Raw genomic sequence first — 21,679 nt, forward strand, 5'->3', positions numbered from 1 at the left:
TGGTAGATACAAAGCAGCTTTATTTGACACAACAAGCAGGCATCTTACGGACAGAGATGCTTTCCACAGAAAGGTCTGCTAGCTAAATGTGGGCTCGATATTTATATGCTAAGCACAAAGGCCATCGCTACTTAAAAGTTATAGTCAATACTTAGACAATGCTTCCTTTTGAAGCTACATACAAACATCACACTATCCTTTCCTTCTGACGCCAACATGTCTGTGTTGGTATCCATAGCCGTTAGTTCAATCCACAATACATTTATTTGGCATTTTATGTGCTAACATAGAAGACAATTAATATTTATACTGTATAGGTGATACTGCCTTCGAAACTACAGCATCAGGTCAGAACTACCAGAAGCATCTGGTATTTACACCTTTTAGGAAGCCCATTGTGGTGGACTCAATCCACAGTCCTTTGTCAAACAGTTAAAATAGAAGTCTGGTGGCCAAAGTCATTTAAGTGTTAACAAATCATCGACCCAAAAAGAATCCACTCTAACAGTGCCCAACCTTCAAAGAGTGTGTTCAACTTTTAACCACTAGACTATCCAGTTGGCAGGTCAGTGGCGGTGGCCAAGTAACTGCCCATCTGCTCCTCACTTCCAGCTCAACTCCTCTCACCCGCTCCATTACCAGCAGGAGGCTCCTTCTGCTTCCTCCCCATCCTGTAAGCTGCTTGGTTCTTGCTCTTTTCATTAAGGCCCAGTGTAGACAGCAGCCTCCATGCTGACCTTGCAGATAACCCTCCACAGGCGATCTCCAGAGGGAATAGCCACATTTGCCATCCTTTGTCCCTGCACTCCTGGACTAAGGACTGGTACTCAGGGCCTTCCTGTCATGGTACTGTGAGTTCCACCAGGATGAATTTCTTGTCTTCCGTAGACCACAATACGATGTCTGCTCAAAATGTGGTTTGCACCACCTCTGGGAACTGCAGCTTCCTCCCTACATCGACCCTCATCTCCCATGATTTGGCAGTTTGTAGCAGATTGGACTTGGGCCTCTTTGATCTGACTGGTGTGGCCCTCTCCTTTATGAAAATCACTGTCCTGTTTGCCTCTCTGCCAGCTGGTCTCCTTTACACCTCTCCCGCTCCAGTGTGTCACAGCAAGGGACAGCAGGACTTTGTTGTGGCACAGACTATACCATCCTTGTGTTAAAGCTGTTTTGCATCCTGACAGTATGCATGCCAGTGAACCCCACTGACCACAAAGCTTGCAGTTAGGGTCCTCTCTCAGCCCCCATGTGTGTAGCTGTGATGGTGTAGGTAGAGTGTCATACACAGACTGCAGGAGGAAAGAAATGTGGAAGGGAAGGATTCCATTCTCCAAAGCTCTGCCCAAGTGATATTGTGCTTGGGAAGATCCCATTTTGTCTGGGCACCCTGTGACCCCACCTTCATTACCTTTGATAACCGTCTTTCGTCCTCACTGTTCTGTACCTTTGCCTGGACCATGTCCCGCCTCTTTCCCTGTACTTCCGCTCCCCTGTCATTGGAAGTGTGCAGAGCTGAGTACTTGCCGTCCCAGGCACGGGTTGCTGATTATGTCTCTCAATTGCAAAGAGCTCACTGCCTGGTGTACGGCTGAGTTGGTGGCCCACTTTTGGCCCGATCCTGTTGTGACTCCTGATTGGTTTATTAGTAGTCATTGGAGCCCTTAAGTGTTTGCCACCTTGAACTCCTCTCCTACCAATGACAATGGGAGCTTTAACTGGCCTGATCTTATGTAGAGGCCCAATGAAGGAAACCTTGGGGAGGTCCCAGCCACCTCCACAAGTACTTGTTAACTTTCTTCTTGATGCCTTCTACAGTGGTCATGGGGAACTTGTACACTGTAAAAAGCCAGAGCAGCCTTGGTAGAAGACCATGTTGGTACAACTATGTCTTAAATTTACCAGGGAGTCTGGTTTTGTTGATCTTCTTCAGCCACTCTTCAGTCTGCTTTACAGTGTTGGTGATATTGGCACTGTCCGTTATCATTTGGAAACTGCTTTCCAAGATACTTTACTGCTTTGTCCTCTATGGATGGAATGACTTCTCCCTGTAATTCAAAACTGAATTACCTAGAAACTTTGTGCCCTTTTTGGTCACCTTATATCTGGACTTCCTGGCCTTGAAGGTCACCCTAGTCCAGGTAGCTACATAGTCCAGGTCTTCCAATACCCATCTTGCTTGGACCTGGGTTACAGTGGTTACATCTATGATGTCCATGTGATGTCATCCATGAACCCCCGTATTGCCGGTTGTTGGTTACTGGGCTCCAACACTGGGCCTCAGGTTATATCTGCTGCTGCTGCTGGTATGAGGAGGTTCATACCCATGACAAACAAGATGGGGGAGATGGTGTAGCCCAATGGATTCCCTTTTTGGAAGACTTTGTAAACTGGGCTGAAGCGAACTGTAGCTTGAATCCTCCTAGGTAGCCGGCGATCATGTCTCGTGTTACTGGTTGGATATGGTAGTAGTCCAAGCCAACCTGGATGAGGACGTGTGGAATTGATCCGTAGGCATTGGCTGGGTCTAAGCAGATGACTGTTAGGTCGCTTTTCTTCTGCCTGGCCTTGCGGATCAATTGGCTGATTATTGACTGATTACTGAAGTATAATCCAGGCACCCAGAAAAACCCCAAGAGTCGCCTTTCTGGATGATGTGTTGATATAGTGGTTCTCCATTCAGTAAGAGGTCAGCCTTCTCACATGCACCGAGAAGAATATCTTGCACTCCATGTTAAGGAGAGAGATTGTCCTAAACTGGGGGATTGCAAAACAATCTTCTTACTTGGGAGCAATACATCGTTCATATGTGAAAAGAAAAAGATTGGTTAAGACAAATGTAGGTCCCTTACAGACAGAAACAGGTGAATTGATTATGGGGAGCAAGGACATGGCAGACCAATTGAATAATTACTTTGGTTCTGTCTTCACTAAGGAGGACATAAATAATCTTCCAGAAATAGTAGGGGACAGAGGGTCCAGTGAGATGGAGGAACTGAGCGAAATACATGTTAGAAGGGAAATGGTGTTAGGTAAATTGAAGGGATTAAAGGCAGATAAATCCCCAGGGCCAGATGGTCTGCATCCCAAAGTGCTTAAGGAAGTAGCCCAAGAAATAGTGGATGCATTAGTGATAATTTTTCAAAACTCTTTAGATTCTGGACTAGTTCCTGAGGATTGGAGGGTGGCTAATGTAACCCCGCTTTTTAAAAAAGGAGGGAGAGAGAAACCAGGGAATTATAGACCAGTTAGCCTAACATCAGTGGTGGGGAAACTGCTGGAGTCAGTTATCAAAGATGTGATAACAGCACATTTGGAAAGCGGTGAAATCATTGGACAAAGTAAGCATGGATTTGTGAAAGGAAAATCATGTCTGACGAATCTCATAGAATTTTTTGAGGATGTAACTAGTAGAGTGGATAGGGGAGAACCAGTGGATGTGGTATATTTGGATTTTCAAAAGGCTTTTGACAAGGTCCCACACAGGAGATTAGTGTGCAAACTTAAAGCGCACAGTATTGGGGGTAAGGTATTGGTGTGGATAGAGAATTGGTTGGCAGACAGGAAGCAAAGAATGGGAATAAACGGGGCCTTTTCAGAACGGCAGGCAGTGACTAGTGGGGTACTGCAAGGCTCAGTGCTGGGACCCCAGTTGTTTACAATATATATTAATGACTTGGATGAGGGAATTAAATGCAGCATCTCCAAGTTTGCAGATGACACGAAGCTGGGCGGCAGTGTTAGCTGTGAGGAGGATGCTAAGAGGATGCAGGGTGACTTGGATAGGTTAGGTGAGTGGGCAAATTCATGGCAGATGCAATTTAATGTGGATAAATGTGAAGTTATCCACTTTGGTGGCAAAAACAGGAAAACAGATTATTATCTGAATGGTGGCCGATTAGGAAAAAGGGAGGTGCAACGAGACCTGGGTGTCATTATACACCAGTCATTGAAAGTGGGCATGCAGGTACAGCAGGCAGTGAAAAAGGCGAATGGTATGCTGGCAATTATAGCAAGAGGATTTGAGTACAGGAGCAGGGAGGTACTACTGCAGTTGTACAAGGCCTTGGTGAGACCACACCTGGAGTATTGTGTGCAGTTTTGGTCCTTATCTGAGGAAAGACATCCTTGCCATAGAGGGAGTACAAAGAAGGTTCACCAGATTGATTCCTGGGATGGCAGGACTTTCATATGATGAAAGACTGGATGAACTAGGCTTATACTCATTGGAATTTAGAAGATTGAGGGGGGATCTTATTGAAACGTATAAAATCCTAAAGAGATTGGACAGGCTAGATGCAGGAAGGTTGTTCCCGATGTTGGGGAAGTCCAGAACGAGGGGTCACAGTTTGAGGATAAAGGGGAAGCCTTTTAGGACCGAGATTAGGAAAAGCTTCTTCACACAGAGAGGGGTGAATCTGTGGAATTCTCTGCCACAGGAAACAGTTGAGGCCAGTTCATTGGCTATATTTAAGAGGGAGTTAGATATGGCCCTTGTAGCTAAAGGGATCAGGGGTATGGAGGGAAGGCTGGTGCAGGGTTCTGAGTTGGATGATCAGCCATGATCATACTGAATGGCGGTGCAGGCTCGAAGGGCCGAATGGCCTACTCCTGCGCCTATTTTCTATGTTTCTATGTTTCAGCCATTTTCCAGCTTGGTGGGATCGAACTTTTGGTCCAAATCTTCGTCATTATCCTCCACAGCCTCCAGAGGAAGTTTGGGCATTTCTTATGTACCTTGTAGGGTATACCACCTGGTCCTGGGGCAGCATGTGACTATGCTCTCTTGATGATATCCTGGACCTCTTGCCATGTGGGCTTTGCCATGTTCAGCTCAGGGTTGCTGGGATTCTTGTTTGGGGGACATTTGGATTGAATTCTAGTCCCTGATTCCTATGGGGATCACTGGCTGAGAAGAGCCCTGGTGAACCTGAATGGGGTTTTTAACAAAACCACGCTCTCCTTCTCTCCTCCTCATCTATAGATGAATGGTAGAATTTGGTGAAGGAATTGATGAGAATAGGGGTGGGGTCTGATTAGTGTTAACATGATTCAAAGGTTCATTTATTATCAAAGTATACAACTCTGAAATTCTTCTTCTCCAGATAGCCATGAAACCAAGAAAGAAAAGAACAGCAGCATGATCATCAACCCCGAAATCCCTCCTTCCCACACAAAAATACAAACAAAAATTTTAAAAAACTATCAGACTGAGAAAAAGAAGTCTATAGCCCAAGTCCATATCCAAACTGCAGAAAGCCTGGGTAACATTCTCTGGGCTCCACGGCAGGCCTTTCCCTCTCAGGCAGCAAGCGGTCCCACCAGCGTTCAAGAGGCAGTCTCCCTTTTCCGGTAGCAGAGTGATCTCACCAGTGATAAAAAGGCAGTCTCCCCTTTCTAGCGGCAGAGCGATCCCCCGTGGGTACTTGATGGGAGGCAGGTCTTTAATGGACTGAAGGGCTTGTTTTCCTCTGGTATCTTTCTATGACTCTTGGCTCAATGAGCTAGCCTCTGCTAACTTTGCTTGCCAGAATCTTATATTTGGCGAAACTACACACCAGATGTGATAGGCATGCCATTCAGAGGATTAGATTTGGAAATTTAACTACAACACTTAATGCTTTTCCAGTGTTTAAAAAATGGGAAGCTCCCGGAAAATGACAACTAACTAAGATGGTCAACTCTCCACCACCACCTTTCCAACCCCTAAGATGTACACAAATGCAGCTTTAATACTCACTTTTTAAAAAAAAAGTTGTAAATGGAAATGCAATTTATTTCTGATTTACAGCATTAATGGTTACGATAGTACAATAAACATCTTTCTTGCAATGATAACCTGATAGAAAGGCCTCCTTTCCACACAGTCTTAACTGAGGTGTCTTGGATCCTGCTGTCATTTGAAGTTCACTAGGATCCCTATTCTCACACACCTTTTAAATGACTAGATTCCCTGGAAATTTGATCAATACTGTAAAGCATCATTGGTGATTTTGACTTTAATTAACACATTTGGATCTTTCATCATCAATCATCATCATCAGGTGCCATGCTCAGTTTGAGCTCTGACTGCTCACACACTCTGACAGTTTGAGCTCTGACTGCTCACACACTCCTGTTTCGGGTCAAGTAGATCAATTCATTGATATTCTTTTCCAGTTCTCTGGCTGCTGTCTCCATCATCACTTGTCTTTGTCTTCCTCTTGCTTTCTTCCCTTCAATCTTTCCCATAATTACCATGAATTCTAACTCCTCTTTCCTAATCACATGCCCAATGAAGTTACGTTGCCTTTTCATGATCTCATACATTATTTCTCTTTTTGTGTTTGCTCTGTTCATGACATCCTTGTTAGATATTCATTTCGTTCGTGATACTCTTTGCATCCTCCTCAAAAACCACATCTCTGCTGCTTCAATTCGTTTCCTTATGTTACCAGATATTGTTCAACATTCTGATCCACGTAACTGGATAAATGTAACATTTCAGTACTCTGAGGCGGGTTGTCATGCCTAGTTTAGTAATGGTCATATACTCTTCATTCTCGTAAAGGTGTCTTTCGCAATCCCTATTCTTCTTTTGATGTCCATGTCACACCTGCCATCTGATGTCACCCAGCTTCCTAAGTAGCAAAAGTTCTGTAATTGTTTTATGTCTTTCCCATTTATTCTCAGCTTGCAGATAGGATTCTCCTTCTTTCTGGATGTCACCATACATTCTGTCTTTTTGCAATTGATAGACCCATTTTTGCTCTTTCTGCAGCAATTATATCAATTAAGTTTTGTAGTTCTTCCTCCGTACTTGCAATTAACACAGTGTCATCCGCATATCTGAAATTATTGATGTTTTCACCACTAACTTTGATTCCCAAGATGTCTCTTATTTTTTGAAATATTGTTTCACTGTACACATTAAACAAATCAGGGGAGAAAACACCCCATTGTCTAACGCCTCTCTTGATTTTTGTGAACTGACTCACTTCTCCATCTATTCTTACAGCGGCAGTTTGTTCCCAGTATAGATTTCTGACTAGGCGGAGGTCTTTTGAATCTAGATCTAGAGTTTCCTGTAATATTTCAAATAACTTACTGTGCTTCACTTTATCAAATGCTTTTGTGTAGTCGATAAAACAAACAAACAAATCTTTTTGCTCTTGAATAGCTCATTCTGATGGTATCCTTAACATCAATATTGTGTTTCTTGTACCTTTGTCTTTCGCAAAGCCACATTGTTCTTTACCTATTTCAGCTTGTATCTTACTTTTAGCTCTTGTCATCAAAATTCTTAGAAGTATCTTGGTGATATGACCCATTAAACTTATGGTCCTATGTAATTCACATTCTATTGCTCCAGGTATCTTAGGAAGAGTGATAAATACTGATTTTTTTCATTTCTTCTGGTATTATTCCAGTCTCATGAACGTCATTGATTAAATCAGTAAGTTTTTCAATTCCATAATCTTCAAGGGCGATAATTTGTTCTATTACTAATTCATCAGGACCTGTTGCCTTTCCTTTCTTCATCTTATTTATTGCATTATGAACTTCAGATTTTAAAATACTTGGACCTTCAATGTTTTTCTTAATCCCTGGTTTTTCGCCTCAATCGTCTTCAAACAATTCCTGAATATACTCAGTCCATCTGTTCATAATCTCATCTTTTTCCATGATAATGTTACCGTCCTTTGCTTTCAAACATCCACCTGAAGAACAGAGGAGCTTTTTACCAGTGATATTCTTGATTTGTTGATGTAACCTTTTTGGATCAGTAATAGGAATTCTTTCTATTTGCTCACATTCCTGGTTTAACCATTCCTCTTTGGCTTTTTGACATAAGCTTTTAACTTTTTTATCTAAGGACTTATATTCTATAGGATTTGCTTTCTTCCGTCTCCTTTCTTCCATTAGATTTTTGATTTCATCTGTCATCCATTTATTCCTTGTGCGTTTTTCCTTTTTAGGAATCACTGACTTTGCTGATTCTACCAAGGCATCCTTTAGAGAGTTAAACTTCATTTCTACATGATTGCTATCATCTTCAACAGATTCTATTTCTAGACTTAGAAATCTATTCCTTACTTCAATTGTAAATTTTTGTCTTAAGTTTTCTTCTTTAATTAAGTCAAGGGATTGTTCAGGTTTTTGCTTTAGTTTTTAAAGTTTTACTTTTACATGACATATTACTTGGTTATGGTCACTATTACAGTCTGCACCTGCATATGTTTTGCATTGAGTCACTGAGTTTCTAAATCTTTGGTTTATAGTAATAAAGTCAATTTGATTTCTAGTGTTATTATCTGGACTTTTCTATGTCCACAAGCATCTTGGATCGTTTTTAAAGTAGGTATTCATAATGATCTGATTATTCATCTTGCACCATTCTACCCATTTCTTACATTTTTCATTCCTTTCCCCTAGTCCAAATTTCCTGTGGTATTTCCATCAGCACCTTGTCCTACTTTAGCATTTAGATCTCCCATGACAATAACAATATCTTTAGATTTGCAGCCATTTTTTGCTTGTTCAAGCTCTTCATAGAACTTATCTATATCCTCATTTGTTCCATCTGTTGTTATGATTATGAAGACACGTAGTCCTCTTTTATTTAGTAATGCATGCATTAAGAAATAATACATTATTTCCTCCGGTGTGATATCACAAAACACCAGACAAACCAAGACTGAAAAAACTGACAAAACCACATAATGATAACATATAGTTACAAACAGTGTAACAATACCATAACTTGATGAAGAAGTCTGTGAGCACAGTAAAGTTCAAAGTTTCTCAAATGTCCCACATCTCACGCAGACGGGAGAAGGAAGAAAAACTCTCCCTGCCATGCCGACCACAATCCGACTCTGAGTCATCGGAAAACTTCGAGCTCTGATCAGCTCTCCAACACCGAGTACTGAGCGCCATCTCTGTCTGAACGATTCGACCTCCTTCTCGGTCGCCAAAAGCAGGCAAGGCCGGGGATTTTGAGGCCTACCCTCTGAAAGATTCACGACCACACAGTAACGACAGCAGCAAACGGGCATTTCAGAGATTTCTCCAGATGTTCCTCTGTGCTTTCATGTCCATTCTCCATCAAATCAGAATTGTCCACGGCCCCTATTTAATGGATACGATATCATTTTCACCGGAGAGCTACGCACACGCGGCACGCTGCCATCTTCTCCTCCCACCGGTGCATATTGGTGCATATACCTGTATAATTGCTAAATCAAATGGTTGTCCACTGAATCTAACAAGGAGCACTCTTTCTGATATTGCCCAATGTCCTAAAACATTGGATCTTTATTGCCGTTAAAACAGTAGTATTAATGAATTAATATTTCTTCTGGAAATACAACAATGTTTCCTCAACGCTGGCTCACCACGTCCTCTCAAGAACAAGAACTCAAACCCTCAGCATGAGGCTCAAATTGTAAATCAGAAAGGATTCTTTATAATTTATTGACAAGTGTGTCACTGATAGAAGCAAAAAGTTAAAGACTGTGCCTATTTCTTCTTTATATAAAGCTTCACAGCCTGTTCCTTAAACATATCTGTATTTTCAACCCAGCAATCTGAAATTGGTTCTATAGCTAGTACACATTTTTGCTATGAATGTTAGAGATAATTTAAGAATTAATCTTTTTATAATTTCATTTTCCTTATTGGATGAACAAATAGTAACTGTTTCATCGGGGAAATTAAACCATGTTAAATAATTCTAGCTTTCTTACTTTCACTGGAAATTACTGATAACAGAGGTGAGGTTGGGTAGGTGTCCTGTTGAATTTTCACTTGACAACTTAATATTCATTGAGAAATATGAAAGAAAGAAAGACTTGCATTTATAAAATGGATTGAAACTGCCGTACCTTCCGCTCCTGGACAGCAGACAAGACCAAACATACATGGCTAAAATAAACAAACGCTGCACAAGCAGAATAGTGCTGGCACTGATTTCAGCTGCAGGACCGCTGTTAGCTCCAAAGGGGGGCCTTCCCAAACTCGACAAGGTTCACTTTGTCCTTTCACTTGATTAGACTGCGAAAGAAAAGCTTGGCCTGTCCACTTAGCTGGGGAGCGCATAGTCTTGCAGGGAAGTGCACTACAGGGTTGGGTAGAATGAATTGAGCACAAAAGCTGGTGAGCTTTTAATGTATCAACATTAAAAGGTAGATTACAGTCTTGGAGCAGGTTCCCCAGTGTAACTGCTAGGAAATGACAGCAGGTGGGCTCCATATTGGAACTGTTGAAGAGTCTAACATCAGGGCAGTGTTGAGAAAACCACAGTGTAGAATGACCCACAAAATTGGAATTTCTGTGTGCACACTAGAGTGGGGATGGGGGAAGTGAGGGTGGTGAATGATCTGTAAAAAATTAGTTAAATATTATGTTTCTTAGATTCTTTTTGTTGTCTGTGTACAGTTCGCTGTTTCGACTATCGGCCCCCATATATAACAATGTTTGTGTGGTAATGATTCCACGTAGCTGAAAGGAATTGCAAAAAGAAACACACACACCTAGATCTTTATCGGCATCTTTCTTCATGGTCACAAGGCAACAGTATTACTTCATTGCTGACCACAAAAGCCAGCCTAAGGTTTACCAAATATTTTTAACTTGTGGCCTTTAAAGGAAGCTCATGTCTTCCTGCTGCCACTGAGTGAAGATGCATGCACGATGGTTCCAAACCGTTGGGTCAGGAAGTTATAGCCAGCTAAGTCAAGAGTGAAGTAGTAATTTCTCCATGACAATCTTAATGATTCTGCAACAAGACAGTTACCATTTATGTGTACATTTGTTGCTGGCGCATTGTAGATTAATTAGCTGTTTAATTCCAAATGTCCTGCGGTCAAGTGCCCATTCTTGTCTCTTTTACCTGAGAATGCCAGTTGTCTATCCTTTCCTTTCAGCATGGCTCCAAGCTTATTAGAGAGGCCCCTCACAGCATGGTGCAGTCCAGTGCTCACTCCCACAGTGTCTTTGACAACCAGTGAGAACCTGTCCCGAGGCTCACAAGTTATTAGTGCTGTCACTAAGATTGAATGCTTTGTAACTCAATAACTCGATGCAGGAAACCTCAAGTGTAAACAGTAACATGCTAGAAACATCTGGCAGGTCAGACTTCATCGATGGAAAGAGAAGCAATTTACATTTCAGGTCTGGAACCCTTCATTAGAACCGACATTGAATGATTTGAAGGCATGAGATGACAGAATCCAGAGCAAAGAAAAACCAATCTGCAGAAGAAACTCATTGGGTCAGGCAGCAACTGTGTAGGGAAATAGACGGTCGAATTTCCCGGTTGCGACCCCTATTTGGCCTGAAAGAGTGAACGGAAACAGCCAGTATAAAGAGGTGAGGGAAAGGGATGGTGCAATAGCTGGCAAGTGATTACGTGGACTCTGAGTAAGGAGGAATGGGTGGAAATAGCAAAAATGGGGAGGAGGGAGGAGAAGATGGCGACGCGACGCAGCACGCGCGGCCATTGCGAATGATATTGTATGTGTAACTAGGGGCCGTACACAATCCTGATTTGATGGAAACAGCCGTGAGAAGCGCAGAGGAACATCTGGAGTAACTTCTGAAATGCCTGCTTCACTGCCACTGCTACTGTGCGATTGAGAATCTCCGGAGATGAAGGCCCCAAATCCTTGGATTTGCGTATCGCCTGGTTGCCGGCACTTGGCAGAGATGGTGCTCGGTGCTCGGTGTCGAATAGGTGGTCAGAGGCTCGGAGTTTTTCGGACGGGCTCGGAATCAGACTGTGGTCAGATGCTGCACCGGCAAGTTGGGGCGCTGGAGGTTTACCGTCTGCGTGAGATGATGGGACTTTCGAGAGACTTTGAGACTTTTTACCGTGCCATGGTCTGTTCTTATCAAATTACGGTATTGCTTTGCACTTTTGTAACTATACGTTATAATTATGTGGTTTTTGTTAGTTTTTAAGTCGGTTTGTCATGTGTTTTTCGTGATATCATTCTGGAAAAACATTTTATCATTTCTTAATGCATGCATTACTAAATGACAGTAAAAGGGGACTGCGTGTCCTCATCATCATCGTAACTGAATCAGAATCAGGTTTAATATCACCAGCATATGTCTTGAAATTTGTTGTCTTTGTGGCAACAGTACAATGCAACACATAATAGAGAAAAAAAGTGATTTAATTATCACATACATGCGTGTGTGCGCGTGTGTGTGTGTGTGTGTGTTTTATCTGTGTGTATATTCCGATTCTGATATGTATATATGTATACACACACTATGGAGACTAGTGCCAGTGATGGAGCTAACTAAGTTTACAACTCCGGAGTTTATTTTGATGCTCTGCAGTACCCCCCACCCCCCATACCAGACAGAGATGCAGGTAGAGGCAACAGAGCAATCTTTGGCATTCACAAACACCAAGGACCTAATAAAGATGACTTTTTAATTAAAAATAAAACACTAAATAAAATATGCATTTAAGCCAGTTGTTACATCAAGTAAAATGATCCCCTTGCCATTGCTCCAGCAGCTGGTCCCTGACACCAGGGTTACTTGTGTAGGTTCACAGGGCAGATTTCCCAGCCAAAGAGCCTGTGGTTTGCATGACACTTATTTACTCCAACAATCAAGTGGCTGAAGACCTGGGCCAAAGTTGTTTTATTTTTAATAAACTGTGTACTTGATGGATCTCTCAATACTCATATCATTGGACATCATACCAACCTGGAAAATTTCCCAGTATACAGCCTCACCAAATTTCTCACTGGCCAGGCCAGTGATAAGAATGACCTACATTGAACTTAACTTATTCTGAGTAGAATGTGCAGCCTTTCAGAAATAGTACTTCTAACTGTGTGAACTGGCCTCATGAATAAACTTCAGCTGTAATAAAAGTACCAGCATTTAGTTATGGTGAATGCACATGGTTGTCAGTGATATCGGTAACCAGAGCAGACCATTGGAATTCCAGTCACAGCTTGGGAAAATACAAGCATGGAGATTAGAGTGCATGCATGTACAGTTAATTCACAGTAGTCGACACATCTAACTCAGGGTACATCGCCACACTGCATGAAAATTTGTAACAGGACAGCTAATTCATAAAATCCGCTCCAGCTGTTTAAAAATGATTAGCCTATTCCTTATGTTTTAGACTTTCTGCAGTGAGTCAGTGTTGCTCGGAGATTGCACTGACTATTTGGAACTCGTCTGTGACCATGTGCATTATTGTTGGCAGAGTGTATTGTTGTGGGCCAGGGACCAGCCAGTTGTACAGCAGTCATAGACCGCAAAGGGAAGTAGTTAAGTGCAACAATATTCTTAGTGCTCCTCTGAAGAATTTAGAAAACGATGCGTGCAAAGTCTACTGCTTTTCAACGTTGAGATAATTTCGCCCCTTCGACTGTTGGCAGATTCATGGAAGTCCACCTAGGGAAGTCAGTTTTATTTTACAGCTTGCAAACAATGATACTAAGTAATGAAAGGAACCAAAAATTACAAATCGAAGTCCAGATTTAAACAAGCTGCAGCTACTCGATGTGCCTTGCTCTGTGCTGCTTTTCCATCACTTTTTTTATTATTTTCTTTTTCTGCCCACGTGCATGATTCTGTTTACTGTTTAAAATCACAGCTAACACATAATTTTCCAAGCTGCTGTTGTTTCATGGTGTGTAAGTCTTTAATTTGGATAGGGTCCTACTGAGAGTAATTAGGATTAGATGGGTAAAAAAGTCAACGGTATGCTGAAGGGCCTATTTCTATGCAGTGTAATGATGAGTTCATCACTCTATGGCACTTAATTTCAAAGAAATGAACTATGACTGGCTGGCAGCTGCCTCAAAAGCCTTAGCTTTTCAACCAACCAATCTCCAGCATCCTTCCTGGATGGTGCTTCAAAATTAAGGCCAACTTGCTTTCACTCCAGTTTGATGGGTTCTGAGGGAGTTGGTGAGTCCTAACCGGCATCCACAGATAGCTGACACTGACATTGCAGATAGGGAGGCATTTGGGGGACCAGATTAATATGAATGCTTAAAGGTTGGATTCTTTTAATTTGGAGTGATGATGAGTTCTTTAAAATATTAGAAGCAGCAGATGGTGAGGAGCTACTTCCATTGATGGAGGTGCAGTATTAAGTGCTTCATCCAGAGCGAAATTGCAGAGCATCTGAAACTGCAGATTAAGCCTCATCTGTTGCCTCAGAATGCACGTCCTTGTTACCATGTGGGATCTCGAATTAAGTGAAATGGTGTATGATGCAACAATTAAGTCATTGATGTGATTTCTACGAGAGGCTGATTGATCTGAAATACATATAGTACATTCTGGATTCCTAGTAATAGGGCCCATGAAGGGAAAATTTGTCAAACTGGCTGATACTGTGCTTTGTACATTTTTAGGCAGCCTCTGGTGGATACTTTACCATCCTGTGGAACAGAAGCATGCATCAATTTCCTGACAGAAGTCATTCTGTCTAAAGAGCTGGATAAAGATAGAACAGACACCTTTCTGTGGTCCTTGGCTTTCATTCCAGAGCCTACATCGTCTATCGTTGCCACAATTACTGTAAGAAGCTGCATTCTATTTAATCCAGTTGTAATTTATACTGCTAATATGGTTTAAAATTGTTGTTTGAGAAAACACTGAGTGACTGGACTAAATTCAAAGGTGGTCATGAGGAGGCAGCGGGCTATAGTCTGGGGCTTGATAGTTTCAATAGGTTTATTTTGTTTGCTTTCGAATTGGGGCAATGCTATCTAGTTAATTAAAGCTGTCAATCCTTGATTATCATTTATATCTTGGTAGAATATGATACAATAATGAAGGCAGGAAGAAACAGCCAAGTACTGAAGGTATTTGTGTAGGTGACAAGATGAGGGGTGGCACGGTAGCATAGTGGTTAGCACAACAATTTACGGTACCAGAGACCCGGGTTCAGTTCATGCTGCTGCCTCTAAGGAGTTTGTATGTTCTCCCCATAACTGAATAGGTTTCCTCTGGGTGCTCTGGTTTCCCCCCACAGTCCAAAAACATAGCAGTTGGTGGGCTAATTGGTAATTGTAACTGGGGGATTGCTGGCTGGCATGGCTCGAAGGGCCAGGAGGGCCTATTCCATGGTGTAGCTCAATAAATATGTGAACGAAATAAGAGTAACCAACTTTCTTAGGTTAAAGTAAGATATTTTGGAACATCGCAATAACGTACCATCGTTCCATGGTTATGTTCTCCAGTGGTGATGTCTAGCCTTTATTTCACCCATGTTTAGTTAGCCTCAGCAGCATCATGCACTCAAAAAATACAGTCAGAACAAAGCGTCAAGTATGCAGAACTAGAAAAATTAGCTTGCGTGATCTGATGGAGCAAACTAATCACAGGTATACATTACTGAGCTGAGTTGAGCATTATTGATTGAGTAACACGGAAGTGCATGTTTCTTTTGGCCAGCATGGAAGAAGATTAGGAATGAGTATTGAATGTGTGATCATCAGTCTTCAGTTCCTGTGAAGTGCATAAGTGTGAATCTGACGGACTTTCATTTGCAGGCTCTGATGGAATCACCAGATGCAAGTAGGCAGACCTTTCTTGGAACTTCGTCACTGCTTCATAACTTTTGTTCAAAGAACAGAAGATGTCAAGAAGTACCGGAGGTACAGGAGTTCATGAAGATTCTGGAAGGTTATGTCCAAGGAAACTGTAAAGCACGGGAGTCTGACAAAAAGGAAAAGGTAGGAATATAAAATCAAAACTGCTGCAAATCTGAAAATACAATAGAAAATTCTGGAAACACTCCAACAAGGGATCTGACAAAGGGTCTTTGACCTGAAATGTTAACTCTATCTCTCTTTCCACATATGCTGCTTTTGAGTGTTTCCGGTATTTTCTGTTTTTATTATAGGAAGGAATATGTTGCATTCAACAGTCTAAGGGAGGTATTCATATGTTACCTTGTGCAATCTTCACCCATTAATGCTCCATATATGCTTGGATTTGAAGAGCGTGTGTACAGAATAGAATCTGATGAACGGCATTGGTGAAATGAAAGATGACGCTGAAGATATTGTAATGAGCGATGCAGAGATGGCAGAGGAACTAAATGCATATTTTGCATCAGTCTTCACAGTGAAAGGCATCTGCAGTAAACCAGACATTCAGGAGTGTCAGGGAAGTGAAGTCTGTGCTGTGAAAATTACGACTGAGAAGGTGCTCAGGAAGCTTAATGGTCTGAGGGTGGATAAATCTCCTGGACCTGATGGAATCCACCCTCGGGTTCTGAAGGAATTAGCTGGAGAGAATGAGAAGGCATTAACGATGATCTTTCAAGAGTCAATAGATTCTGGTATTGTACCAGATGACTGGAAAATTGCAAATGTTCCTCTGTTATTTAAGAAGGGTGGGAGGCAGCAGAAAGGAGACTATAGACCTGTTAGCCTGACATCAGTGGTTAGGAAGTTGTTGGAATTGATTGTTAGGGATGAGATTACAGAATACCTGGAGGCACATGACAAGATAGGCCAAAGCCAGCATGGTTTCCTGAAAGGAAAATCCTGCCTGACAAACCTACTGCAATTCTTTGAGGAAATTACAAGCAGGATTGACAAAGGAGAATGCAGTAGATGTGGTGTACTTGGATTTTCAGAAGGCCTTTGACAAGATGCTGCACATGAGGCTGCTTAGCAAGATAAGATCCCATGGAATTACAGGGAAGTTACTAGCGTGGGCGGAGCATTGGCTGGTCGGCAGAAAACAGAGAGTGGGAATAAAGGGATCCTATTCTAGCTGGCTGCCAGTTACCAGTGGAGTTCCACAGGGGTTGATGTTGGGACCGCTGCTTTTTATGATGTATGTCAATGATTTGGACTATGGGATTAATGGATTTGTGGCTAAATTTGCCAGTGACACAAAGATAGGTGTAGGAGTGGGTAGTGTTGAGGAAACAGAGAGTCTACAGAGAGATTTGGATAGTTTAGGGGAAGGAGCAAAGAAGTGGCAAATGAAATACAAGGTTGGAAAGTGTATAGTCATGCACTTTGGTGGAAGAAATAAATGTGCAGACTATTATTTAGATGGCTGGCTGGTGGCGTAGTGGCATCAGCGCTGGACTCCAAAGCAAATGGTCGAATCCAGCTGGCTCCCCTAGCACACTTTCCATCCGTGCTGGGTTGAGCATCGAGCTAGCAACTCGACTTCGTAAAAAAATAACTGGAGAATGCTACAGAAACGCCACATGATGAGCAAACACCAAAAAGATCAGTGTAAAAAGCTTGTTATGACAACGATCCAATGACTCCACCAGGAGTTAAGGGCATTCTTCTTATTCTATTACTTAGATGGGGAGGGATGTGATGTGGAGGCTCTATAAGGCACTCGTGAGACCACACTTAGAGTATTGTGTGCAGTTTTGGGCTCCTTATTTTAGAAAGGATATACTAACATTGGAGAGGGTTCAGAGAAGATTCACAAGAATGATTCCAGGAATGAAAGGGTTACCGTATGAGGAACGTCTGGCAGCTCTTGGGTTGTATTCCCTGGCGTTCAGAAGAATGAGGGGGGGGGATCTCATCGAAACATTTGGAATGTTAAAAGGTCTGAACAGATTAGATATGGCAAAGTTATTTCCCATGGCAGGAGATTCTAGAACAAGAGCGTAGGATTTCAGGATTAAAGGACGTCCATTTAGAACTGGGATGCGGAAAAATTACTTTAGTCAGAGGGTGGTAAATCTGTGGAATTTGTTGCCATAAGCAGCTGCAGAGGCCACGTTATTGGGTGTATTTAAGGCAGAGATAGGGCATCAAAGGGTATGGGGTGAAAGCAAGGGAGTGGGGATGCCTGGAAGAATTGGATCAGTCCACGATTGAATGGCGGAGCAGACTCAATGGGCCAAATGGCCTACTTCAGCTCCTATATCTCATGGTCTTATGGTCTTGAATACAATGATGAACTACTTCCCTTAACTTTCACATTAAGGGCACAAATTTTAAGAGGTATTTATTTAAGAGATAAAGAAAATCTTGGCAATATTCAATAAATCTAGAGTACATACTTTCAATCAGAGGTAAAGCACAATAAAAAATTAATATGTAAATGATAATATATTAGTAAGATACCAGTGCATCACTTTTTTTTGTATAATCTCCCGTGATGGTCATGTTGCTAGGCATATGAGAGAGAATAAATTGCGGGGCTACAGGGAAATAAGGAGAAAGTAAATAGAACTGATGGGATTCATTTGCTGGAAACCAGTCTAGACCCAATGTCCAAATTTCCTCTTCCTGTGCCATAATAAACAGGTGCTGTCAGATAAACTGGTACTTACTAACAAAAGAATCACGATAACTCAATATTTTTGTACAATATATACTGTGCAATCACAGTGATTGGGTTGTATTACAGACCCCACAATAGTCACCGGGTCATTGAGGAATAGATATGTAATCAGATTAAGGAAATGTATAAAAATAATAGGGTTGTTGTCATGGTGGATTTCAACTTCCCTAATATGAACTGGGACCTCCTTAGTGAAAGGGGTTTCGATGGGGCAGAATTTGTCAAGTGTATCCAGGAAGGTTTCTTAAGTCAATGTGTGGGCAGTCCAACAAGAGGACCTGGTGTTGGGTAATGAGCCTGGCTGGGTGACTGATCTTTCAGTGGGTGAGAAGTTAGGGAAAGGTGACCTCAGCTCCTTAACTTTCAGGATTGCTATAGATAAGGATAGGTAAGGTCATTGTAGGAGAGTTTTAAATTGGGGTAGGGCAAAATATGAAGGCATTAGGCAAGAACTAAGAAGGGTTAATTTGGAACACCTTTCTTCTGGCAAGATCACATCAGACATGTGAAAATGTTTAACGATCAGTTGCTCAGAGCCCAGGAAAGATATCTTCCTGTTAGAAGCAAGGTCAGGGAAGGAAAGATAAGGGAACCTTGGATGTGCAGAGAGATGGTGAATTTACAAAAAGAAGAAAAGGAAAAGTATTTAAAGCTTTGGAAGTTAGGATCAAACAAAGCACTTGAAGAGTGTAAAGAATCCAGAAAAGAACTAAAGAAGGAAATCAGGAAAGTCAGGAGGGACCATGAAAAGTCCTTGGCAAGTAGGATTAGAGTGAATTCTGAGGCATTCTATACATACATCAAGAGCAAGAGGATAATTAGTGAGAGGTTGGGACCACTCAAGGAAAAAGGGAGTAACCTTTGCTTGAATGTGGAGAATGTGAGTGAGGTAATTAATGAGTACTTTGCTTCAGTATTTACCGAGGAAAAGGATATGGAGGACCAGGAGATCAGTGTTGAGTGTACAGCATACATTCAGGCATTTAGAAGTCAAGGAGGAGGAAGTGTTGGGCCTGCTAATGAGTATTAAGGTGGATAAGTCCCCAGGGCCTGATGTGATTTACTCCAGATTATTGATGGAGCAAAGGATGAGATTGCTGGGGCCTTGACCAGTATCTTTATGAACTCTCGAGCAACAGGCGAAGTCTTGGACGAATGGTGAGTGGCTGACGTTGTACCTCTGTTTAAGAACGTAACAAGAGAAAATCCTGGGAACTATATACCGGTGAGTATCATGTCAGTGGTAGGGAAATTGCTGGAGAACATTCTTAGGGATAGGATATGAGTATTTGGAAACCCTTGGCCTAATTAGGGAGAGCCAGGCAACGCACACAAAATGCTGGAGAAACTCAGCAGGTCAGGCAGCATCTATGGAAAAGAATGCAGTCGATGTTTCAGGCTGAAACCATTCCGCAGGACTGGAGAAAAAAAAGATGATAAAGAGTTAGAAGGTGGGGGGAGGGGAGGGAGCGACACACGTGATAGGTAAAACCTGAAGGGGGAGGAATGAAGTAAAGAGCTGGGAAGTTGATTGGTGAAAGAGATACAGGGCTGCAGGAGGGGGGAATCTGATAGAGAACCGAAGGCCATGGAATAGGAAAATTGAGTGGAGCACTGCAGGGAGGCGATGGTCAGGCAAGGAGGTAAGATGAGAGGGGAAAAAGGGGATGGGAAATGGTGAAGGAGGGTGGGGGGGGGTCATTAGAGGAAGTTTGAGAAATCGATGTTAATAACATCAGGTTGGAGGCTACCCAGATGGAATATAAGATGTTGCTCCTCCAGCCTGAGTGTGGCTTCATTGTGTCAGTACAGGAGGCCATGGATTGACATATGGGAATGGGAAGTGAAATTAAAATGAGCGGCCAGTGGGAGATCCTGGTTTTTCCGGTGGATGGAGCGTAGGTGCTCAGCAAAGCAGTCTCCCAATCTATGCCGGGTATAACCGATATACAGGAGGCCGCACCATGAGCACCTGATACAATAGATGACCCCAACAGACTCACAGGTGAAGAGTTGCCTCATCTGGAAGAACTGTTTGGGGCCCTGAACGGTAATGAGGGAGGAGGTGTAGGGGCAGGTGTAGCACTTGCTCCACTTGCAAGGATAAGCGCCAGGAGGGAGATCAATAGGGAGGGACGAATGGACAAGGGAGTAGCGTAGGGAGCGATCCCTTTGGAAAGCGGAAAGTGGGGGAGGGATGGGAAAGATGTGCTTGGTGGTGGGATCCCATTGGAGAGTGAACCAGCATGGTTTTGTGCAGGGCAGGTTGTATCTTACCAACTTGACTCTGTTTTTTGACAAGGTGACAAGAGAGATTGATGAAGGTAGGGCAGCAGATGTGGTCTACATGGATTTTAGTAAGGTATTTGACAGAATCCCTCATAGGAGGCTAATCCAAAAGATTAAGATGCATAGGGTTCGCGACAAATTGGCTATTTGGATCCAAAACTGGCTTGTGCATAGAAGACAGAGGGCAGTGGTGCAGGGTTTTACTGGAGTTGGAGTTCTGTAATTAGAGGTGTTCCACATAGATATGTGCTGGGACCTCTGCTGCTTATGATGTATATAAATGACCTGGATGAAAATGTAGATGGGTGGGTTAGTAAATTTGCGGATGATACCAAGGTTGGTGGAGTTGTGGATAGTGGAGAAGACTGACAAAGAATACTGCATGATATAGATCAATTGCAGATATGGGTAGATGGAGTTTAAAGCAGATAAATGTGAGGTGTTGCACCTCAGTAGGGCAAATGCAAGGAGACAGTACACTGTTAAGAGCAAGATCCTTAACAGTGTTGCTGAGCAAAGAGATCTTGGGATTCAAGTTCATACCTCCTTGAAAGTGGCTATAGAGGTTAATAAGGTGGTTAAGAAGGCTTATGGAATACTTGCTTTTATTAGTTGAGGCACTGAGTTCAAAAGTCTAGGGATTATGTTGCAACTTTATAAAACTTTGGTTAGGCCACATCTGGAGTATTGTGTACAGTTCTGGTTGGCTCACTATAGGAAGGACATTGAGGCTTTGGAGATGGTGCAGAAGAGGTTTACCAGGATGCTGCCTGGTTTAGAGGACATCTACTATCGTGAGAAGCTGGATAAACTTGGGTTGTTTTCTCTGGTGTAGCGAAGGCTGAGGGGAGATCTGATAGAGGTTTATAAGATTATGAGAGGCATAGATAGAGTAGACAAGGAGTATCTGTTTCCCAAGGTTGGAATGTCTAATACCAAGGGGCATGCTTTGAAGGTGAAGAGGGGGTGCTTTGAAAGGGGATGTGAGGGGTAAATTTTTTACTGAGAGCGTAGTGGATGTCTGGAATGCACTGCCTGGTATGGTGGTAGAGGGAAATATATTAGGGGCTTTTAAGGG

General features: G+C 42.4%; 1 protein-coding gene across 3 annotated transcripts in view; it reads left to right on the forward strand.

Moving 5' to 3' along the window:
* The first annotated feature begins 15,641 nt into the window (after positions 1 to 15,641).
* Positions 15,642 to 21,679, forward strand: part of LOC140202958 (uncharacterized) — a 228,661-nt gene continuing 222,623 nt past the window's right edge. For all 3 annotated transcript variants that reach the window (XM_072268599.1, XM_072268600.1, XM_072268601.1), the window contains exon 1: positions 15,642 to 15,710. In XM_072268599.1, the coding sequence (XP_072124700.1) occupies positions 15,645 to 15,710 (66 nt within the window). In that variant the 5' untranslated portion in view covers positions 15,642 to 15,644. The remainder of the gene's footprint in view (positions 15,711 to 21,679) is intronic.

The sequence above is a fragment of the Mobula birostris genome, chromosome 9 (genome assembly GCF_030028105.1).
Source record: "Mobula birostris isolate sMobBir1 chromosome 9, sMobBir1.hap1, whole genome shotgun sequence".
In the NCBI taxonomy this organism is placed as follows: Eukaryota; Metazoa; Chordata; class Chondrichthyes; order Myliobatiformes; family Myliobatidae; genus Mobula; species Mobula birostris.